This window comes from Drosophila suzukii, chromosome 3 (genome assembly GCF_043229965.1).
Source record: "Drosophila suzukii chromosome 3, CBGP_Dsuzu_IsoJpt1.0, whole genome shotgun sequence".
In the NCBI taxonomy this organism is placed as follows: Eukaryota; Metazoa; Arthropoda; class Insecta; order Diptera; family Drosophilidae; genus Drosophila; species Drosophila suzukii.
Window position 1 is genome coordinate 6,655,505 of NC_092082.1, and position 18,364 is coordinate 6,673,868.

The window sequence follows — 18,364 nt, forward strand, 5'->3', positions numbered from 1 at the left end:
GGATACACCATCCATTAATCCCCTCTATGACCTTATAAACAAAGCACAGACAGAAAACTCCTACTCTTTTTTATCCCCTGTCCCATCTAATCTGCATTCCAATCGAAACCCAAGCCCAATCCTCCATACAATGGTCAACAATTGCAGAAGTATATATCACATGATCACACGCCGACGACGCCGATGAAGATGATGATGATATAGTGCCATATAAACCGATCGCTTCGTTTCTTCTTTTTACACGGCCAAGGAATGCGACAATGCAAAAAAAAAGGGCCAAAAGAGAGAGGGAGACGGCAAACCGAAGGAGAGAGCGAGATGGGACCAGTTACTTTTGGTTGCTGGAAAATGATTAATAGTCATGCGGTGGTTGCCTTGGAGCGGGTGGATTGAGGGGGCGGACAGGGGCAGCCGGCGGATGCAGTGCCGCCAGTGGAGACGCCAACCAAAGTGGAGCAGCCATGCACGGAACTAAAATTCTTGATGGTTTTTTAAATCTGTTAATTCTCTACTTTTAAAATGGCCTTATTATTGGAAATGTCTTTTTTGTGTAATAACCACCCAAAAAAAAATTAAAATGATATAATAAATTATACATTATACATCATTATTCTTAGAGCTAAAATGAAATATATTTTCTTCAGTGTAAGGAAAAAGCATCCACAGCAGCCGAACAAAAATCAGCTCCGCTGCAAATTTCTTTTGGCAAAAGGCAGACAAGGATGAGTAACGCAAGAGAAAGAGATGCAAAGTATGGGGAAGCAAGATGATCATTTCTGTGTGAGAACTTGTTGCATCGTAAGAGATTTAAACACCTTATCCAAGAGGTATACTTATTTATGACAGTATTTCTCAAGAATATCGATGTTTACAATTTAAAGAACTTTAAATTAGAATTTACAAATTTTAGTAAAGAAAAGTCTATGTTAAAAATGTATCTTATACCTAAAAAGACTGAATTTTAAAGTTTTTTATAAAAAATTCAAATTGACACCTACAAATATGTTCCAACTTAAATCCAAATATTATATTTTCTTGAAACTAGAAAATAATTTGGGAAGTCTAATGTAGTACTACATTCAAACCTTAAAATCACTAGTTATAATACTGATTCCGAATACTGATCTGTAAGGGTATTTCAAACTGCGATCACTGAAGCCTATCTTTCCTTTTCATTCAGTCTCTCTTACCCGCTTCTTTGATATTATTTTCAACGATTTAATGTTTTGTGAACTGTTTAAATTGTGCAAACAATTTCAGCTAAGTGCCTGCCTACCAATGATGATGATGGTGAGCCGAGGACGATGGTCAAGGGGGTTAAAGTGGGTTCGCACAGCTTTTTGATGTGGCACAGGAAGTGCAACTTTAATGAAGCGTTTAAGTGGCAGCTGTTGTTTTTGTTGCTGTTGTTGTAGTTGTTAGTGCAGCACGGAAGGTGTCATGCAGTTGTTGTAGTTGTCCAATGTTTGCTGCTTTTCATGGTTCAATGAAAGGAATGCGCCTAAAGTGTGAAGATGAGTGTGCTGGGAAATTGGCCAAAACACTTAAACGTGACTGATCGAAATTTCACTTTGAATTAATGTATGCAAGAAATTTCCGCTTGGCAAATATGCTAATGGCTTTTAGGTTTAAATATTTAAGATATCTTTAAAGGTTTTCAGATATGTTGTGTTTTTAAATGCTCAAGGAAAATTTGTTGTTAGAATAAATAAAGGTATTTCATAAATCAAATATAAATATTAATATTTATTTATATTAAATATATCATTTATTATATGAAGTAAAGAAAATGCCACAAGTATCAATTCCCAGAACTTCCCTAAGACAATATGATGGCCCCAAAAAGTCTGCGTTCCACAACTCTTTTCCTCTCCATGTTCTTATGTCAAAGTTTTTTTTTTGGTATCATTTATCGGAAATGGAAGTTCGGCTTTATCAGCTGCGCAGCCTCATCAGTTAGCTAGTCTAGAAAACCACGGAACCCCAGCAAGAAAACCCTATAAATACCGATCGCAAAAGTAGTTCCCGGTTAAGCAATTCGAGAAGGCCTGGGAAAAGAGCAGGTCGGAAACTTTATCTAAATGCTGGCGCTTATCAGGCGAACAAGGTGGCAGGGGCGGGGGTCAGGTGAATGGAAAGGGAGTGGAAATGGGAAGAAGCGAACAAGAAGAGAGGCCGCAACATAAGAATTTATGACTCACACGGCGAAAGGTGGAAAAAGAAGCTGGGTACAGGAAAAAATGGGATATAATAATATATTCACAAATAATACAAAAAATTTTAACTTTGAGGGAACACTATTAAGGGTCGAAAATTTAAGAAAAATTAAGCAATTATGTTCTTATTTTCAAATGGTTATATATTTCTTCAAATAATTTTTAAGCGTTTTTTAGCATTAAGTTGGAAACAATAATTATTATTAAATACAAAAATTTCTGGAATTCCGAGTTCAAAGCTTATTCAAAAAATGTTTTTCTAACTTAAAGATTATTACTCCAAATAATTTTGAAGCGTAATACAGCATTTGGTTAAAAAACGATAATGAATGGAATTCTTTAATTACTATTAAATCAAAAGTTTTCTGGAATTCCGATTTCAAAGCTTATTCACAAATGTGGTTCGTATTTAAAGACTATTTCACAGATTACACAAACTTATTATTTTGAGTGCATCATATAGGGAGTCTCAAGGAGGGTTTCGACTTGATCGGGAATTAAAAGGTTCACAAAAAAATGCCGACAGAGAATAAAAATCCTGAACTGCATAATTTAAACGATTTCAATGACACCTTGATTAATATCAAAGACAACACAAAAGGCAACTCGAGAACTGACCACTCTACCTGTTGGCCACCCCGCCCCCTCATCGCCCCCCTCCCCCACCGGCATTTCCATGAAATTATGAACGAAACGCAACGCGCAATGCATTTGACCAAAAGATAAAGAATAAGGAAAACATATATAGGAGGGAAAAAAACCAATCAGGCAACGTTGAAAACCAAAAATAAACAAAGGCAGGGCCCAGGTAAAGGTAAAGGGCCAAAAGGAAGGGCAGGGGGGGCAAAAGGGCAGAGGCTGCAACAGTTTACCTGGCAACAAATCAAACAAAGAGAGAGAGAGAGAGAGAAGAAAAAAGAGAGAACGAGAAGGCTGCACAACTTATTGCAATTAAGCGTGATTAATTCAGGATTTATACAAATTAACTAAAACCCACAGGCGATCGAGGTCGAGACTAGGTCCCCCTAGCCCCATACCTTTCCGATCCATCGAGCATCGCGTAAAAGCGGTGTGACAACATTTTTGCTCTTGCACTAGCCTTTCAATGGGTCCTACAGTTCAAAATCCCTATAGAGATTTGAGTACTTTCAAAAAAAAAGTTACCAAAAATTTTTAGTTTCCTGGCAATATCGAATGTACCTATTTTTTTATAATATAACAAGTTTCTTATATGTATATACATATCTCAACATTATTATCCTCATTCCATAAAATTTATATTAAAACTTGGAAAAATATGAAATGTATATATTATCTTCTAGGATTCTTATTCGATTCTGAAGCGTTTTATTGCTATTTTATTGAAACACTAAAATAGCTATAATAATAAAACTTTTATTGATGGTCAAGACAAATATAATCCTGAATGAAATAACTTAATAAACCAGTTCATGGCAACGAAGTTATACTGTATGAATGCTCTCTTCTGGTTTTATTTTCTTTTTTTGTACATCAAAAAGGAATTTCTTGAGATTTTTCGTTGCGGCTGCTTCTGCCTTTTGGACTGGTCTTGGAAACTGGAACCCTTTTCCTCCACAGGGGCAGAGGTGTATGGATTCAGAAGGGAAAGGAGTACGGGGGCCTACGATGAGCAGGCGACGCATGCGCCAAGATCTCTGGGATGGACACGCTCTCCGCGATGGACTCTCTCTTATTTAGAGCCTACCTTGTGCTGCTGCTTATTCGCATTTCGAGTTGATTTGCCTGGAATTTTATTTCCTTCAGGGGGGAGGAGGTTCGAAGAGGGTTCTGGGAGAGAATTCGAGACGCGTTGAAGGAGCGGAATGAATCACGGAATCGCCCAATTTGAAAGCGAGTTCTCTTTGTTCCTTTGTGATTCAGACTTGTTTCTTATCTCTGGCGATTTACCAATGTTATGAAATATGCTCAAGGGTTTAAAGAAATGGTGTTTAAGATATATTAAAATATTTGCATACTTTTTCTTTAATAGATATATGTTTTGTTGGACATCTATTGATTGTTATATTATTATAATCATCTATATTTGAAAAATTGTATTTCATTTTTTTGCTTATCGTTCTCTTTATTCTGATTTGATTGTCATTCTTGCACCACTTGAAATAATTTTTCACTTTGATAAAGGCAAAGACCTCGTTTCTTATCACATCGAATTAAAATTTGTACTATTTTATTGACAACCATAAGAGAAGGCAATAAGAGATAATTATCCAACAAAAATCTTAACTTCTTCGAGACAAAGTTTTTGATAGAGAAGAAAAAAGTAGCTTAAAAGAAAAATCAATTACCAAGTTAGTTCAGAGTTTGTTAAAATCCTTATAGCGAATCTATTGATTTTATTTAAAACTATCTTTCATCTATTGTCGAAAAGTTACTGTAAAGTATTAAGATTATACTTATAATTATATTTCTCTTGTTATAATATAGGTAATACCCTTTTGGATGATGATAGAACACTTACCGTTACTGGGTTTCTGGGGGATCTCGATGGCATCGATGCCCCTCGCCTGGAAAATGTGCGTCACAGCACTGCAGTTCGGACTGAATTGATCGATGATCGAGGATCCTGCCACGCCCCCCGCTGGATTGGGGGCGGCAAGGGCGGCCACCTGGGGGGCGGGGCCATTGTCCGCTCCAACGGTGGGTGGAAAGTGGGTGGTGAGCAGTAAAAGAAGAAGACTGCTGAATATCACAAGGCGGGCAGTTGTTGTTGCTGTTGCATTTGTTGCTTTTCTTCTGCAGTGCAGAAGTTGTTGTTGCTGTTGCATTTTGATATCTCTTTTGATAACTCTCTTTTTTTTGGGGGGAGTAGAGAGCGTGGGAGAGAGAGCTAATTTAGCCGGCTTTTGTTGTTGTTTGGCTTCGATTAGAATTCGATTCGCTTCGATTGTGTTTGTTCTTTTTGCGGTAAATACTTTCGGCAAACTCAGACACCCGCACACTAACACACCGCCTTGTTGTTTGCCGGCATTATTATGATTATTATTTTAGTCGCTTGCGTTTATCAGTGTGCATTTTGCGCTTAGGAGCAATTAAAGTGCAACATGGCCGTTGGGTTATTAAATCGGGATTATAAACAATTAACAAATAGCGGCACACGCACTGCACACACGCACTCGCACCCACACACACGCACCGCACGAAAGACGAACTGAAAGCAAGCGCGAAACGCAGGAAGAAGCAGCACAGCGCGTGCTCGCGAGTCGGCCAAAGATTTTTGACTGGCCATTTTGCTTTGAATTTGAATTGGCTGATTGTCGATGACTTATCTGGTGTCGCTTATCGATAGTGCTATCGATGACTGCCGTGTTCGGTGTTGGCAATAATTAGATTATTTTAAATATTCAAAGCGGTCACTCTGCAACTAAAGCGCCACCTACAATAGCCCTGATCCAGGTCCTAAGATAAAAGTACATGTTTTACTCCTTGAAAACAACAAGGCAGGCAGAAATAATATTATTTCATATTGAAGATAATATTTATATGTTCCATTTAATTTTAAAAACTTGTTATGATTTTTTAGGGAGCGTAGGGCTTGTTTTTTAACTTTTATATTGACAGTGTCGAGTCCTGCTTTTCGCGCAGTGTATTTTGCCGGTTAGTTATCGGCATGTCCCAGGAAGGGGAACAACCCAAGGATCATCAAACGCAGCAGGCACAACCAATCAAAAGGAAACATCAAATTTCGACGAATTTTGAACATAAATGTACCCAGGGTCAAAAAATAATAAATATCTCACATATTTTCACTATTCAACAAAAAGCTGTGTGAAAGGTTTTAAAAACAGTGAAGACAGCCCATTTAATCGCATAACTTGCCTATCGATAGCCCACGCCGCCGTTTCCTTGCATTGTCCATCGCTAACCAGCTGTTTTGGCGGCAACGAGTTTTGGCCGCAGGAAAATAATGTTTATTTAAATAAAACGCAGTTTGAAGATCGGCACAAGAATGACTCAGGAAAGCGCGGTGCACGAGGCGCTGAGCAGGCACTTTGGCCACTCGAAATTCAAGTCGGAGCTGCAGGAGAAGGCGGTGAAGTGCGCCGTCAAAAGTGAATATGGGCCAAGTTCTTACTCAATCTCGAAGATAACACCTCTCGTAATTCCCTTACAGAAAAGCAGGATGTGTATGTTTCGATGCCCACGGGCTCGGGCAAATCCCTGTGCTTCCAGTTGCCCGGCTTGATGTCCGAGAACCAAATAACCATTGTCTTTTCGCCCCTCCTGGCCTTAATCAAGGATCAGATCGATCATTTGACCAAACTAAAGGTGCCTGCGGACTCACTCAACTCGAAGATGAGCACCAAGGAAAGGGAACGTGTTATAATGGATCTGCGGGCCGTCAAGACGAACCTAAGATTTCTGTACATCACCCCGGAACAGGCGGCCACCAAGTTTTTTCAGGAACTGCTGCAAGTCATGCATAAACATAAAAAGATTGCCTATTTTGCGGTGGACGAGGCTCACTGTGTCAGCCAATGGGGTCATGACTTCAGGCCGGACTACCTCAAACTGGGGGAGCTGCGTTCCAAGTATTCGGACATCACCTGGCTGGCCCTGACGGCCACAGCCTCCAGGGAAGTCAAGGATGATATATACCAGCAGTTGCGTCTCCACCAGCCTGTTGCCCAATTCAGCACTCCCAGCTTTAGGAAGAACCTCTTCTACGACATTGTGTACAAGAACTCAATTGAGGATGACTTTCAGCACCTGGCCGACTTTGCCAGACATTGTCTGGGCGATCCCAAGGAGTTCAAGGAGCAACCCAAGGCTCAGAGAGGCTGTGGAATCGTGTACTGCCGAACTCGCGATCAGGTTGAGCGAATGGCCATTGGAGTCAGCAAACAGGGAATCGGAGCAGTGGCCTATCATGCTGGCCTGAAGACAGGGGAACGCACCGAAGTCCAAGAGGCCTGGATGCGGGGCGATCAGCCAATTATATGCGCCACCAACAGCTTTGGAATGGGTGTGGATAAGCCGAGTGTGCGATTCGTGATCCACTGGGATGTACCGCAAAATGTGGCCGCCTACTACCAGGAATCTGGTCGCGCTGGACGCGATGGCTTGCAGTCCTACTGTAGATTATACTATGGTCGTGAAGATGTACGGAGTATACGTTTCTTGCTCCAGAACGATGCTAACAGAGCGAGGGGTCGAGGTGATAAGGAGCTGCTCACGGAGAGGGCTATAAAACAGTTTGAAAAGATCACCGAGTTTTGCGAGCGGACTACCTGCAGGCACAAACTTTTTTCGGATTTCTTCGGGGATCCTGCTCCAGATTGTAATGGTCAGTGTGATGTCTGCAAGCGACCTAAGAAAGCGGAGCAGGCTCTGGAGATGTTCCATAGGTTGTGTATGGACGATACTTTTAAGTCGCACATTTCTCTGCAGGATTGCGCAGATCTGTACGAAGGTGAGCTTTAAAGTTCCTGTTTTTTAGTACCGGTCTACTTATGTATTTACTTCATTTTCCAGGTGGTCGTCCTGGAATCAAACGTGCTGCCCAGGAGTACGCAGCAGGAGAATCCGGTTCAGATGGCGATTCCGGCGAGAGTCACTCCTCCATGGCAAAGAAAGCCAAACGGGAATCTGAGGATTTTATAAAGCAACAGTTCAAGCTAAGAAAACAAATCAGCGCAGCTCGGCAGTTGGAACAAGAAACTGCCGCCCAAATCTCTCGCATTCGACAGGCGGAAGCCACTGAAAAGAAAATCGCCGGACTTCAGTCCACGCACCGGGAGAAATACCTCACAGCCATTATTGATGCACTGAAAGCCAACGTAGACAAGTGCAAAGAAGATCCAGAGCAGCAGCCAAAAAGTGTACTGAAGTATAATGACTACGAAGCGATAGCAGTGGATATGGAATATGACGTGTTTCGCCAGAACAAGGTGGCGAATATGTACCGACATGCCTTAGTGAAAGAGGTTAAAATTACGGGTTGGCACGGGATAAAATAAGATTACTAAATATTTTTCATTATAGATTTCCATAATTAAGCAACTGACTGGGAAGGCGCAATTGTTGCCTCTTATGGTGGACTATATACCCAAGCCGGAAACGAGTTCCAAAGGCGTCTGGACGGGAGGAAGTGTGGCTTACTTTGAACGGAAGCTTAAGGAGCTGGAAGAACAGAGACCGCAAAGTTTGAAGGAGGTTCCAAAGGCATTGAAAGAAAGAAAGGGATTCAAACAGGAAAACAGCAAGCAGACGTCGATTTCCTCCTTTTTCAAAAAAGAAATTAAAGAGGAACCATCGGAATCGTCGAATGACGGGGAAGGTGTAAATATAAAAAAAGAACCAGAAGAAGTTCAGATGGAAATTGAAGAGAGTAAAACTGAGGAAGCTTCTACCAAGCATGTTAAGGTCGAGCCCATGGATGAGGAAAGTACTGATCCTGAACTGGAACTTCAACCGGGCAGCATAATTGGCGAGCGGAAATTCAAATTGGTGTCCAACGGCGATGGCAGCTATGACATGCTTCGCAGGAAAAGAGTTTCTCATCAAAATCAACCCAAAGAAAAGGAGTCAAAAAAGATATCATCAAGCATGCAGCATCTTTTTGGTTCCTTTAAGAGCGAATCTGAAGAGGAGTTGGAGCAACCACCGGTTGTTTTGAAATTAGGCAGCATAACAGAAGAAATAGGTCTTAAGAATGATGAGAAGCAAAAGTCCGAAAATAAGTCCGATTCTATTGGCTTCATTTCAGCCAGAGAAATGTTGGAGAGAAGCAAAGTTAAGAATGGGGAAAAGAGTGAAAAATCAAACAACAAACATGAAACACTAGGCTTTATTTCAGCCAGAGAAATGTTGGAAAATAACAAACTTAAAGAAAAGGGTATAGACAAAAGAGATGTTAAGGAAAATAAGTTAGAAAGTAAGGAGACAAGGGAAGACGATAATATGAAAGCTGAGAAAAAAGCTGACTGTGACAGAAAATCTCACAAAGAAAAACCAAAAGAGGCAAAATCGGACATTAGGGATTTGAAATCTATTAGGGGAGAGCCCAAAGAATCAGAAAAGCATTCAAAAGATATAGCATCCCGTAGAAAAGACCCGAAAGATGCATTATCAGACTTGAAAAGAAAAGAGGGGCCAACCACTAAAGACTCTTTACCACAGAAGAAAGATTCTCGGGAATCCGACTCAAAGAGAAGTTCGCAGAAGGACGCCAAGCCAGAAAAGATCCAGCAAAAGAACGATGTCAGCAAAAACGTTGTGCAGTGGCTCAATCCCTACTATAAACGAAAAATAGCCACCAAAGAACTATTCAAAGCCCTGGCAAAGTTGCTCACTCAGCGCATTTGCGATGGAATTTTGGGTATGGTAAAAAACTGTCTGTGAATACCCTTAAGTTTAATGATTCAATTCTAGGTGATGGCGATGCTGGCAAGTGCTACATCAAGGAGACCTTCCATGGTCTACAGATGATCAATAACGACCAGGACATTGAGAAATATTTCATCAAGTCTAAGTGACTCCAAATAGCTCTACCCGCCAGCCGCATGATTTCATCACAACGAATTGTTTCGCCTTGTTAACAGTTAAAGAATCTTTTTTCGTTAATGTTTCGACTTGTACATAATAAGACCCTAAATTATCTACAATACATTAAAAATACTATATTTTTTTTATTTCAACCGTTTCAATAGAAAATAGAAAGCTTTTTTTTTGATTTGTGAAAATATTCGCTCGTACAAAATTTATTTGTGTTGGATCTTACTTATTAATTGGATTAGATAAAACGTTCGTGATGCTCGATGTATTAAGCTTATAAAAAAAAACAAAACAGGGCAGCCGATGCGCAAAGAACTTTAAACCTCCTCGGACTTCGTTTTTGTACATTTTCGATTCGATGATGGCAATTCAGATGTTTTCTCGTGGGATTACAATTAGCTGGGAGACGGGGATGTGAACGGGGTCTTAAGTCTAAGTTGGAGCTGTAAATATTACAGTCCACGCTGGGCGAGAATCGAATGGGTTCCTCTGTCCCGCCAAACTTCACGGGATCGACCAGGTCATTCCAGATCTCCGTGGACGCCGAAACGGATGGTAATGAGAATGTCCAGCAGGAAGATCAGCGAGGTGACCAAGGCAATGGAGGCGGAAGCCATCACGAGGTCCAAACGATGCATATTCGGGTGCCAGTAGTTGCGATCCTTGGTGGTGGACCAGTCCCGGAAGAGCAGAGCAGTCACGGCCACAAACAGGACGAATGCAACCAGGTTCCACAAAGTAGCCGTTCGCCAGGGTGTCCTGTGGGTAAGTTACAAATATTATAATATATATATATATAAGTTTCGCTTTTAACTCACAGATCACCAAAGAGCGCCATTATCAGATAGATCGCAGTGTAAATGGTCAGGGCACCAAAGGTCACATAGCAAAGGGCAGCTACTCGGGGTGTAACGAACACCCGCAGATGGGAGTTGGTGGCCGGCTCGTCGATCAGGCCTAGGCAGCATATCAGCAGGCACTATTGAAAACCAAATCAATTTTTAATATTAGTATTGATAGTTATCATTTCATTCTATATAATTTTTATAGTCATATTGTAAAGTTTGCACTTCTAGATTCCATAACTTGAGTTACTTTATTCCGATTTTGAAGTGGGATACCTCTATGAGTTTGTGGAGGGATTCTCTAATGGTCTACATTAAAATAGTACTTCTAAACGAGGGTTCAAATTTTAACCCATTTTCATGATCGATTTTTCCGTACTTCCAATGGGTTTCAGAATGGGACCCCAAAACTGCACTTCTAGATTCCATAACTTGAGTTACTTTTGTCCGATTTTGAAGTGGGATACCTCTATGAGTTTGTGGAGGGATTCTCTAATGGTCTACATTAAAATATTACTTCTAAACGAGGGTTCAAATTTTAACCCATTTTCATGTTCGATTTTTCCGTATTTCCAATGGGTTTCAGAATGGGACCCCGAAACTGCAGTTCTAGATTCCATAACTTGAGTTACTTTTGTCCGATTTTGAAGTGGGATACCTCTAAGAGTTTGTGGAGGAGTTCTCTAATGTTCAACAATCAAATAGTTATTCTAAACGAGGGTCCAAATTTTAACCCATTTTCATGTTCGATTTTTCCGTATTTCCAATGGGTTTCAGAATGGGACCCCAAAACTGCTCTTCTAGATTCCATAACTTGAGTTACTTTAGTCCGATTTTGAAGTGGGATACCTCTATGAGTTTGTGGAGGAATTCTCTAATGATCTACATTAAAATAATACTTCTAAGCGAGGGTCCAAATTTTAACCCATTTTCATGTTCGATTTTTCCGTATTTCCAATGGGTTTCAGAATGGGACCCCAAAACTGCTCTTCTAGATTCCATAACTTGAGTTACTTTAGTCCGATTTTGAAGTGGGATACCTCTATGAGTTTGTGGAGGGATTCTCTAATAGTCTACATTAAAATATTAATTCTAAACGAGGGTTCAAATTTTAACCCATTTTCATGTTCGATTTTTCCGTATTTCCAATGGGTTTCAGAATGGGACACCAAAACTGCATTTCTAGATTCCATAACTTAAGTTACTTTTGTCCGATTTTGAAGTGGGATACCTCTCTGAGTTTGTGGAGGGATTCTCTAATGGTCTACATTAAAATATTACTTCTAAACGAGGGTTCAAATTTTAACCCATTTTCATGTTCGATTTTTTCGTATTTCCAATGGGTTTCAGAATGGGACACCAAAACTGCATTTCTAGATTCCATAACTTGAGTTACTTTTGTCCGATTTTGAAGTGGGACACCTCTATGAGTTTGTGGAGGAATTATCTAATGTTTAACATTAAAATATTACTTCTAAACGAGGGTCCAAATCTAAACCCATTTTCATGTTCGATTTTTCCGAATTTCCAATGGGTTTCAGAATGGGACCCCAAAACTGCACTTCTAGATTCCATAACTTTAGTTATTGTAGTCCGATTTTAAAGTGGGATACCTCTATGAGTTTGTGGAAGAATCCTCTAATGTTCTACATTAAAATATTACTATTAAACAAGGGTCCCATTTTTAACCCCTTTTCATGTTGGATTTTTCCGTATATTCAATGGCTTTCAGAATGGGATCCAAAAATGCCCTTCTAGAATCCATAACTTTAGTTATTAAAGTCCGATTTTGACGTTGGATACCTCTACCTCTTATTGGTTTAATTATCTATTACTCTATTTGTTGAAACTTAACAACAAAAAAGGAATAAAGCGTCCAAACAACTCACCAGTTCCACAATTTTGATGCATATCAGCGTGTAGGTGGCCTTTTTGTTGCCATGGGTTGTGGCAAAGGAATTATCATCAGCCGGCGACATTTCGACGCGTGAGATTTCTGCACCGGACAATTAAACAATTATTTAATTAAATAATACTTTTAATTCTATTGGTATTTTGGGCACTTTGGCATTTGCTCGGGTCGAAGATACGATGAGAATAAGGTTCTTTGTATATGTACCTATCGATCGCAAGTAACTCATTTTGAAGAGTCTTTTGGAAACGTTCGCGACCTACAGAGGAAACGGAATCTTCAATTTTGGTTTTAGTGTTCAGTAAAAGTCGGGGTTAATGGCCATATTTGGCCTCCGTCTCTGGGTTATCGGATATTTGTTATTGGATGCTCGGTGGAGCGTGCAAACAAGTAGAACTGAACAATCTACGTTCTGTTGTGGATTTGTGTCAATTGATGGCCGAAGGTCTCCCACATGAAATACATCCAGCTGCAGACCAAATTGATTAAGGGCACATTCTGCGATGATCTCATCTAATTGGGTGTGTGGGACTTTTGGGGTGGGGTCTATAACTACGGACATGTGGAGGTATATTCGCCTTCGAGGTGCCGAGATGCATACCAAATTCAACCTGGGAATGCGAGCAGCCTACGTGAGTTTGCATCAAACATTCTTATGAATAATAAAACTCAACTATAATCGCTGGCTTGTGACACTTCATCTATAATTCCATTATTTTCAATATTTAATAACAAACCGACAAAGACTACTGTCGCTCAATTGTCACCACTGTCGAATCCTAAGAACACCTCTATATAGAGTTATTTACCCTAGGTTTGCACTAAAAAAAATTCTACGCTGAAAAGATGAAAGATAAGAAACACCTACACTGCGTTTAGAAAAAAAACTGAGCAGAGAGCATTTTTGACGTTCTCAATTAATTTGAAAATGGGCCTAAAAATAGATCGACACTTTTGAGTCTAAAATTTGTTCTCATATAATGACTTTGTCAAAAGTGTTATCAAAATGAGAACCAAACTACAAAACCAAAAACTAATTCAGGGTCTTCTGCACGCAAAAATGATGTTTTATTAAAAAATTTAAATATAATTCCTATAAAACAACCGAATGGCTTTATACTCTAGTATTTGATAGTAGGTATTTTATGAAAACTACTAGCTATTTTAAATTTCGCTGAGAATTCTGAAATTTTAATTGTTATTTCTCTGTGTATAAAGCGGGGAATTGGATCTCCACTTCATAACCAACAATGGAATCGCTCCATGGTTCTGGCTTCTGTTCCCCTCATTGATTGAAGCTAATTGCAACACACAAAGAACAAAACATAAAAGCCCAATATTAGCCAAAGGCACGTACAAAAAATGAGGGAAAAGGGATTGGGAGGAAATTGTGCCAGTTAACCCCGGGATGTGTAACCCCATAAACAATAATTAAAATGCAAGTGGAAAACCAGAAAAAACAACTCAAACTCGAAATGAAACTGGAAACTCAACTCAAACCCTAAAAAAAGGGTCACGCATAACTTTCACTGCGGAGGAGGGGGAAAATGAGGGGAGTGAGAAGTGAAAGAGCTATACAAAGAATTGAAAAGGGAAAGATAAAATGGGCCCAAGACAATCCCTCATTATAGACCGTGGGTTTGGAGTTAATAAACATTTTAGTGTCTAGGTTCTGGTTGCAAAGGTAAACAAGAATTGGATAAGGGAAACTACTAAAAAAAAGAAATACAGTGGAACGAAATTAACTTTATATATTAATCCAGTTTTCTATAACTTGAAGATCTTATATAATAAACAGAACAAAATTGTCTAAAAAAAATTTGGAAATGATTGCTTTCTTTGCAGAACTTAATGTGAGAAAATATTACCTCCTTTTTTATTGCTTCATGTAAACATTTATAAAATAGTTTATAATATATTACGATCTATAAAAACACTGTAGTTATTTTACACAAAATTTTAAGGATTTAAAAAGTATTTAATAAAGTTAGTGTTATACTATTTATACTATCCATTTGCCCTATTAACTCCGTATCCTCTCTATAAAATCACCTCACTAATTTTCGGTTTTGAGGCTCTTAAAGACTGGAATTTCAGTGGTTAACTGTTTGCGTGTTGTTGCTAACGAGTGCTTCACGTTTTGGCTCACACTCGAACGCCTCTTCACCACCCCTTTGAACCAAAAAAAAAAACAAGTTTTTCACGGCGGCGCTTAGAAGAAGAAAGGCCAAAAAGCAGAAACCAAACAAAACACACGCAACAAGCCACGAAGCACAAAAAAAGGTAAACAAAACGTATTGGCTAAGAAAACTTGTTTTGGTTAAGAGAGAATTTGGCTTAAGAGAGGCTACCTGCCACACCTGCGTGTTTTAAAGAGGACTTTTTCTCTGAAAGGTGGGCATAATTTTCTGGCCCGCACTGTGAATTAACCTCGTTTCGCTTTCAGGCTCAAAAGGGATTTTTTTTCACCAAGCAGCCCTATAACTGGTCTGAGTTTTGGGTCAATGACTTGTTGTTGTTCTCGATTATCCGTTTTTGTTTTGGTTCTTAGATTCCATCTTAAGAATTTGCTTAGGCAAAGCCCACTTGGCTAGCTTAATTAAGCCCCATTTGCAGTTTCCTGAAAACCAAAGATCCAAAGAGCTATGCATATCATCTGTATCTCTCATCTTTCAATCGCAGTCTTGGGCAATTGAAAAATGCAACAAAACTTGTTTTAAGCCTCAGCCGCCCCCTTTTTGGCCCCCCTGGGCGGCTTGCCTCCCCCTCACACTTGCATTGATATGCACAACTGCAAACTGGTTGCAGGCGAGAGCGAGTGGGACGGGCGATGGGGGAGTGAGAGGGCCAACACAAATAAAAATACATATATGTATGTATAAGGCGCCTACTGTACTTGGTCATCGCCTTAGTTTTCTCTCCCGCTGAAGGGCAGCTCGCAATTTCCCAGCTGCATTTTCCAAACATGGGTAATACATATGTTAAAGGGTGTATTTTTTTTATGAAACCTCTATACTATTGAACAATACACATTTTTTGTATACCCTAACTATGAACATCTAGAAATTAGAAAAAATAGTTTTCAAGATTATCATAAAAAAGCTTTTTTAATTAAAAATAAGTCAAGATCTCCCGTGATGTGGGTTATACTGCAAATATTTATGTTTCAAACTACGTTAAAGTTATTATTATTAACTTATTTTAATGTTTATCTTTTCTATCTAATACATATGTTAAAGGGTGTATTATTTTTATGAAACCTCTATACTATTGAACACTACACATTTTTTGTATACCCTAACTATGAACATCTAGAAATTAGAAAAAATAGTTTTCAAGATTATCATAAAAAAGCTTTTTTAATTAAAAATAAGTCAAGATCTCCCGTGATGTGGGTTATACTGCAAATATTTATGTTTCAAACTACGTTAAAGTTATTATTATTAACTTATTTTAATGTTTATCTTTTCTATCTAATACATATGTTAAAGGGTGTATTATTTTTATGAAACCTCTATACTATTGAACACTACACATTTTTTGTATACCCTAACTATGAACATCTAGAAATTAGAAAAAATAGTTTTCAAGATTATCATAAAAAAGCTTTTTTAATTAAAAATAAGTCAAGATCTCCCGTGATGTGGGTTATACTGCAAATATTTATGTTTCAAACTACGTTAAAGTTATTATTATTAACTTATTTTAATGTTTATCTTGACTTTAAAAAAAAGAAATGGGAACTCTTAAACAACTTATTTCAGTGTTTACCTTGGAGCCTCCTAACTCAACATGCCTGCATTATTTGCAATTATTTTTGCATTCTTGGTAATAGTTGCCACTGTTTTTGCTTTTGACCCCATTCAGTCCCACTCCATTTCCAGCTACTAACTTAGACTTTGTTTTAGCCCTTAACATGCAACATTTTGCGACATTGGAGGGATGTGTAGGGATTTATGGGGTAGTTACTGATGGGGGAGTTTTCCGGGCGGCTCTCTTGGGGGTTGTTGGCGAATTCAATGCCAAAGCAATTGGCCAAGGCTCGTCGGGATTTACCCATAGGTGAACTGGGGTTACAGTTACCGTGTTCTGTCTGTAATTGTTTCGTGTCGGGCCTGTCATTGAAGGTCAGTGTCTATAAAGGATATTGGTTTTGGATTGAAAGGGTTCGGTTCCCAAAGGGAAACACCTGAGCGTGAAACCTATAATTGAGTGTTAAAATAAACGAAATGGGTTCAGAGCTATTACTAATTGACAGTTTTTTGATTCGCCTAAATATTATATGTCCTTTAGAAGTAATGACAGGGCAACTATTATTTTCCTTAAGTTATTAATAAAATTCTTCATTGAATGTTGAAAGTGAATGCAAATAGTAGTAATCTTCTGGTTGCTTAGGCAGTATTATTATCTATAAATATTATAATTGATTTTTTCTACCCCGTAATTCTGTATATCTAAAATTGATCCTAATTGTTTTTTAAGCTCATTTAACTTGTATATTTTGTCATTGCATAAACCCCAGTATTTGTCACCTAATTAAAGCTGCATCAAAGGGGAGGGGCCGCCGCGTTGATGGTGAGAAAACTGTCAGTGAGTCACATTAAACAAACTAATTTGTGTTAGCCAGTGTTGTAGTTGTTGTTGTTGTGTGTGTAGATTGTGCAAAATTAGCATGTCTAACAATAACAACACAGCACTGCGATCGTCTTGCTGGTGTAGTTATTGTTGTATCTGTGCCTGTTTATTGTACAATTAGCTCTGGGTGGGGCCCTCCGATCTCACAGACTCCATCGTATCGAAAGATCTCCGAGGGAGACTCGAAACTGTGACGGAAGCTAAACTTTAGTGCATTTCCAACTCTTCTAAAAATTATTTACTGCCGAGCAAACGACAAACTGGTTTTAGTTGCTTTTTTTTCAAATTTCGTTTTTGTTTGGGTTACTGTATTACATTTTTCAAATATTTGTTGAGATTGCAGAGAGGTGCAGAACACTAGTGCAGCCAAATGTTGTGGGTTAGCTTTCAAGTTATGTCTCACACTAAATACACAAATAAGTTAATGAATTTTTTCACGCGCGCTAGATAGTTTTTGATATTTCAGTTCCAACTGCGACTTGGAGCGGAAATTGGGTTTTCGAAACGCTCTGAAACCGACGACACGCCAACGACAACTGTTGTAACCTGAACCCAAAACCGAAACCAAACCGTTCCAAAGCCCGCCAAACGAGCTCTATGGCCACAGCCCCAAGAAGAAGAGAGTGGTTCGGGTTAAGAGAGGCCCCGAAGAGAGCGTTTCGAGTCAATTTTTTCAAATGCTGCCCAAGTATTGAATAATTTTATGGCGGCGTACTAATTAACACCTGCATGCCATACAAAGTAAACAAATTTCGGCTTTTGTTTAAGCCTGAAATGCTCTATTAAACTTGGGGCTAAAAATGAAGAATTTCGGAAAGGGTATTTTAAAAAAACTCGGCTTAGTGGGAAGCGACTGTAAAGCATTCTTATGAAATTTCCCTCTCCTGATAGTCATGACACAAACCAAAGCTTTACTTAGAAGGGACTGAAAATAATTTTCAAGCTAGTACAACTTTCTTTTATGGTAGAAATGGAACCTTATATTCAGCTAAATATTTAGAGTATTATAAACAATAAAATGAAACACATTCCTTAATTTTGTTTTAAACTTTTGATTTTGTTTAATTTCAATTCATTTCATTTGAATATTACTTTTCTTTTAACAAAAATATTCACAGATATAGAGATGAACTAAAAACGTAGGCAGTACAAACACTTGAATAAATACAAATAAAATTATGCTGTACACAAGTTGAGCGACAAACTTTCAAAACTATATA

General features: G+C 38.8%; 3 protein-coding genes across 5 annotated transcripts in view; 1 reads left to right on the forward strand and 2 right to left on the reverse strand.

Annotated features, from left to right (window-relative positions):
- The window catches only part of dlp (glypican dally-like), a 42,996-nt gene extending 37,522 nt beyond the window's left edge, over window positions 1-5,474 (reverse strand). Inside the window, exon 1 of the mRNA XM_017079328.4 lies at window positions 4,717-5,474. Within this exon, the coding sequence (XP_016934817.3) occupies window positions 4,717-5,023 (307 nt within the window). The 5' untranslated portion in view covers window positions 5,024-5,474. The remainder of the gene's footprint in view (window positions 1-4,716) is intronic.
- Window positions 5,475-6,110: 636 nt separating this feature from the next.
- On the forward strand, window positions 6,111-9,889 carry RecQ5 (RecQ5 helicase). The gene is made up of 5 exons (XM_017078993.4): window positions 6,111-6,307; window positions 6,370-7,668; window positions 7,731-8,182; window positions 8,241-9,576; window positions 9,630-9,889. Exons 1-5 carry the CDS (start codon window positions 6,205-6,207, stop codon window positions 9,731-9,733), a joined length of 3,294 nt encoding a protein of 1,097 aa, XP_016934482.3. The 5' UTR covers window positions 6,111-6,204; the 3' UTR covers window positions 9,734-9,889.
- Window positions 9,867-17,684, reverse strand: LOC108013248 (uncharacterized). Of its 3 annotated transcripts, none has more exons than XM_036816525.3 (5): window positions 17,548-17,682; window positions 12,717-12,768; window positions 12,487-12,593; window positions 10,571-10,731; window positions 9,867-10,511 (listed from the first exon to the last, which is right to left on the reverse strand). In XM_036816525.3, exons 2-5 carry the CDS (start codon window positions 12,736-12,738, stop codon window positions 10,274-10,276), a joined length of 528 nt encoding a protein of 175 aa, XP_036672420.1. In that variant the 5' UTR covers window positions 12,739-12,768; window positions 17,548-17,682; the 3' UTR covers window positions 9,867-10,273. The 3 variants fall into 3 exon arrangements, with proteins under 3 accessions (XP_036672420.1, XP_070851744.1, XP_036672422.1); XM_070995643.1 differs by having other exon boundaries at window positions 17,587-17,601; XM_036816527.3 differs by lacking the exon at window positions 12,717-12,768 and having other exon boundaries at window positions 17,460-17,684.
- Window positions 17,685-18,364: the final 680 nt, after the last annotated feature.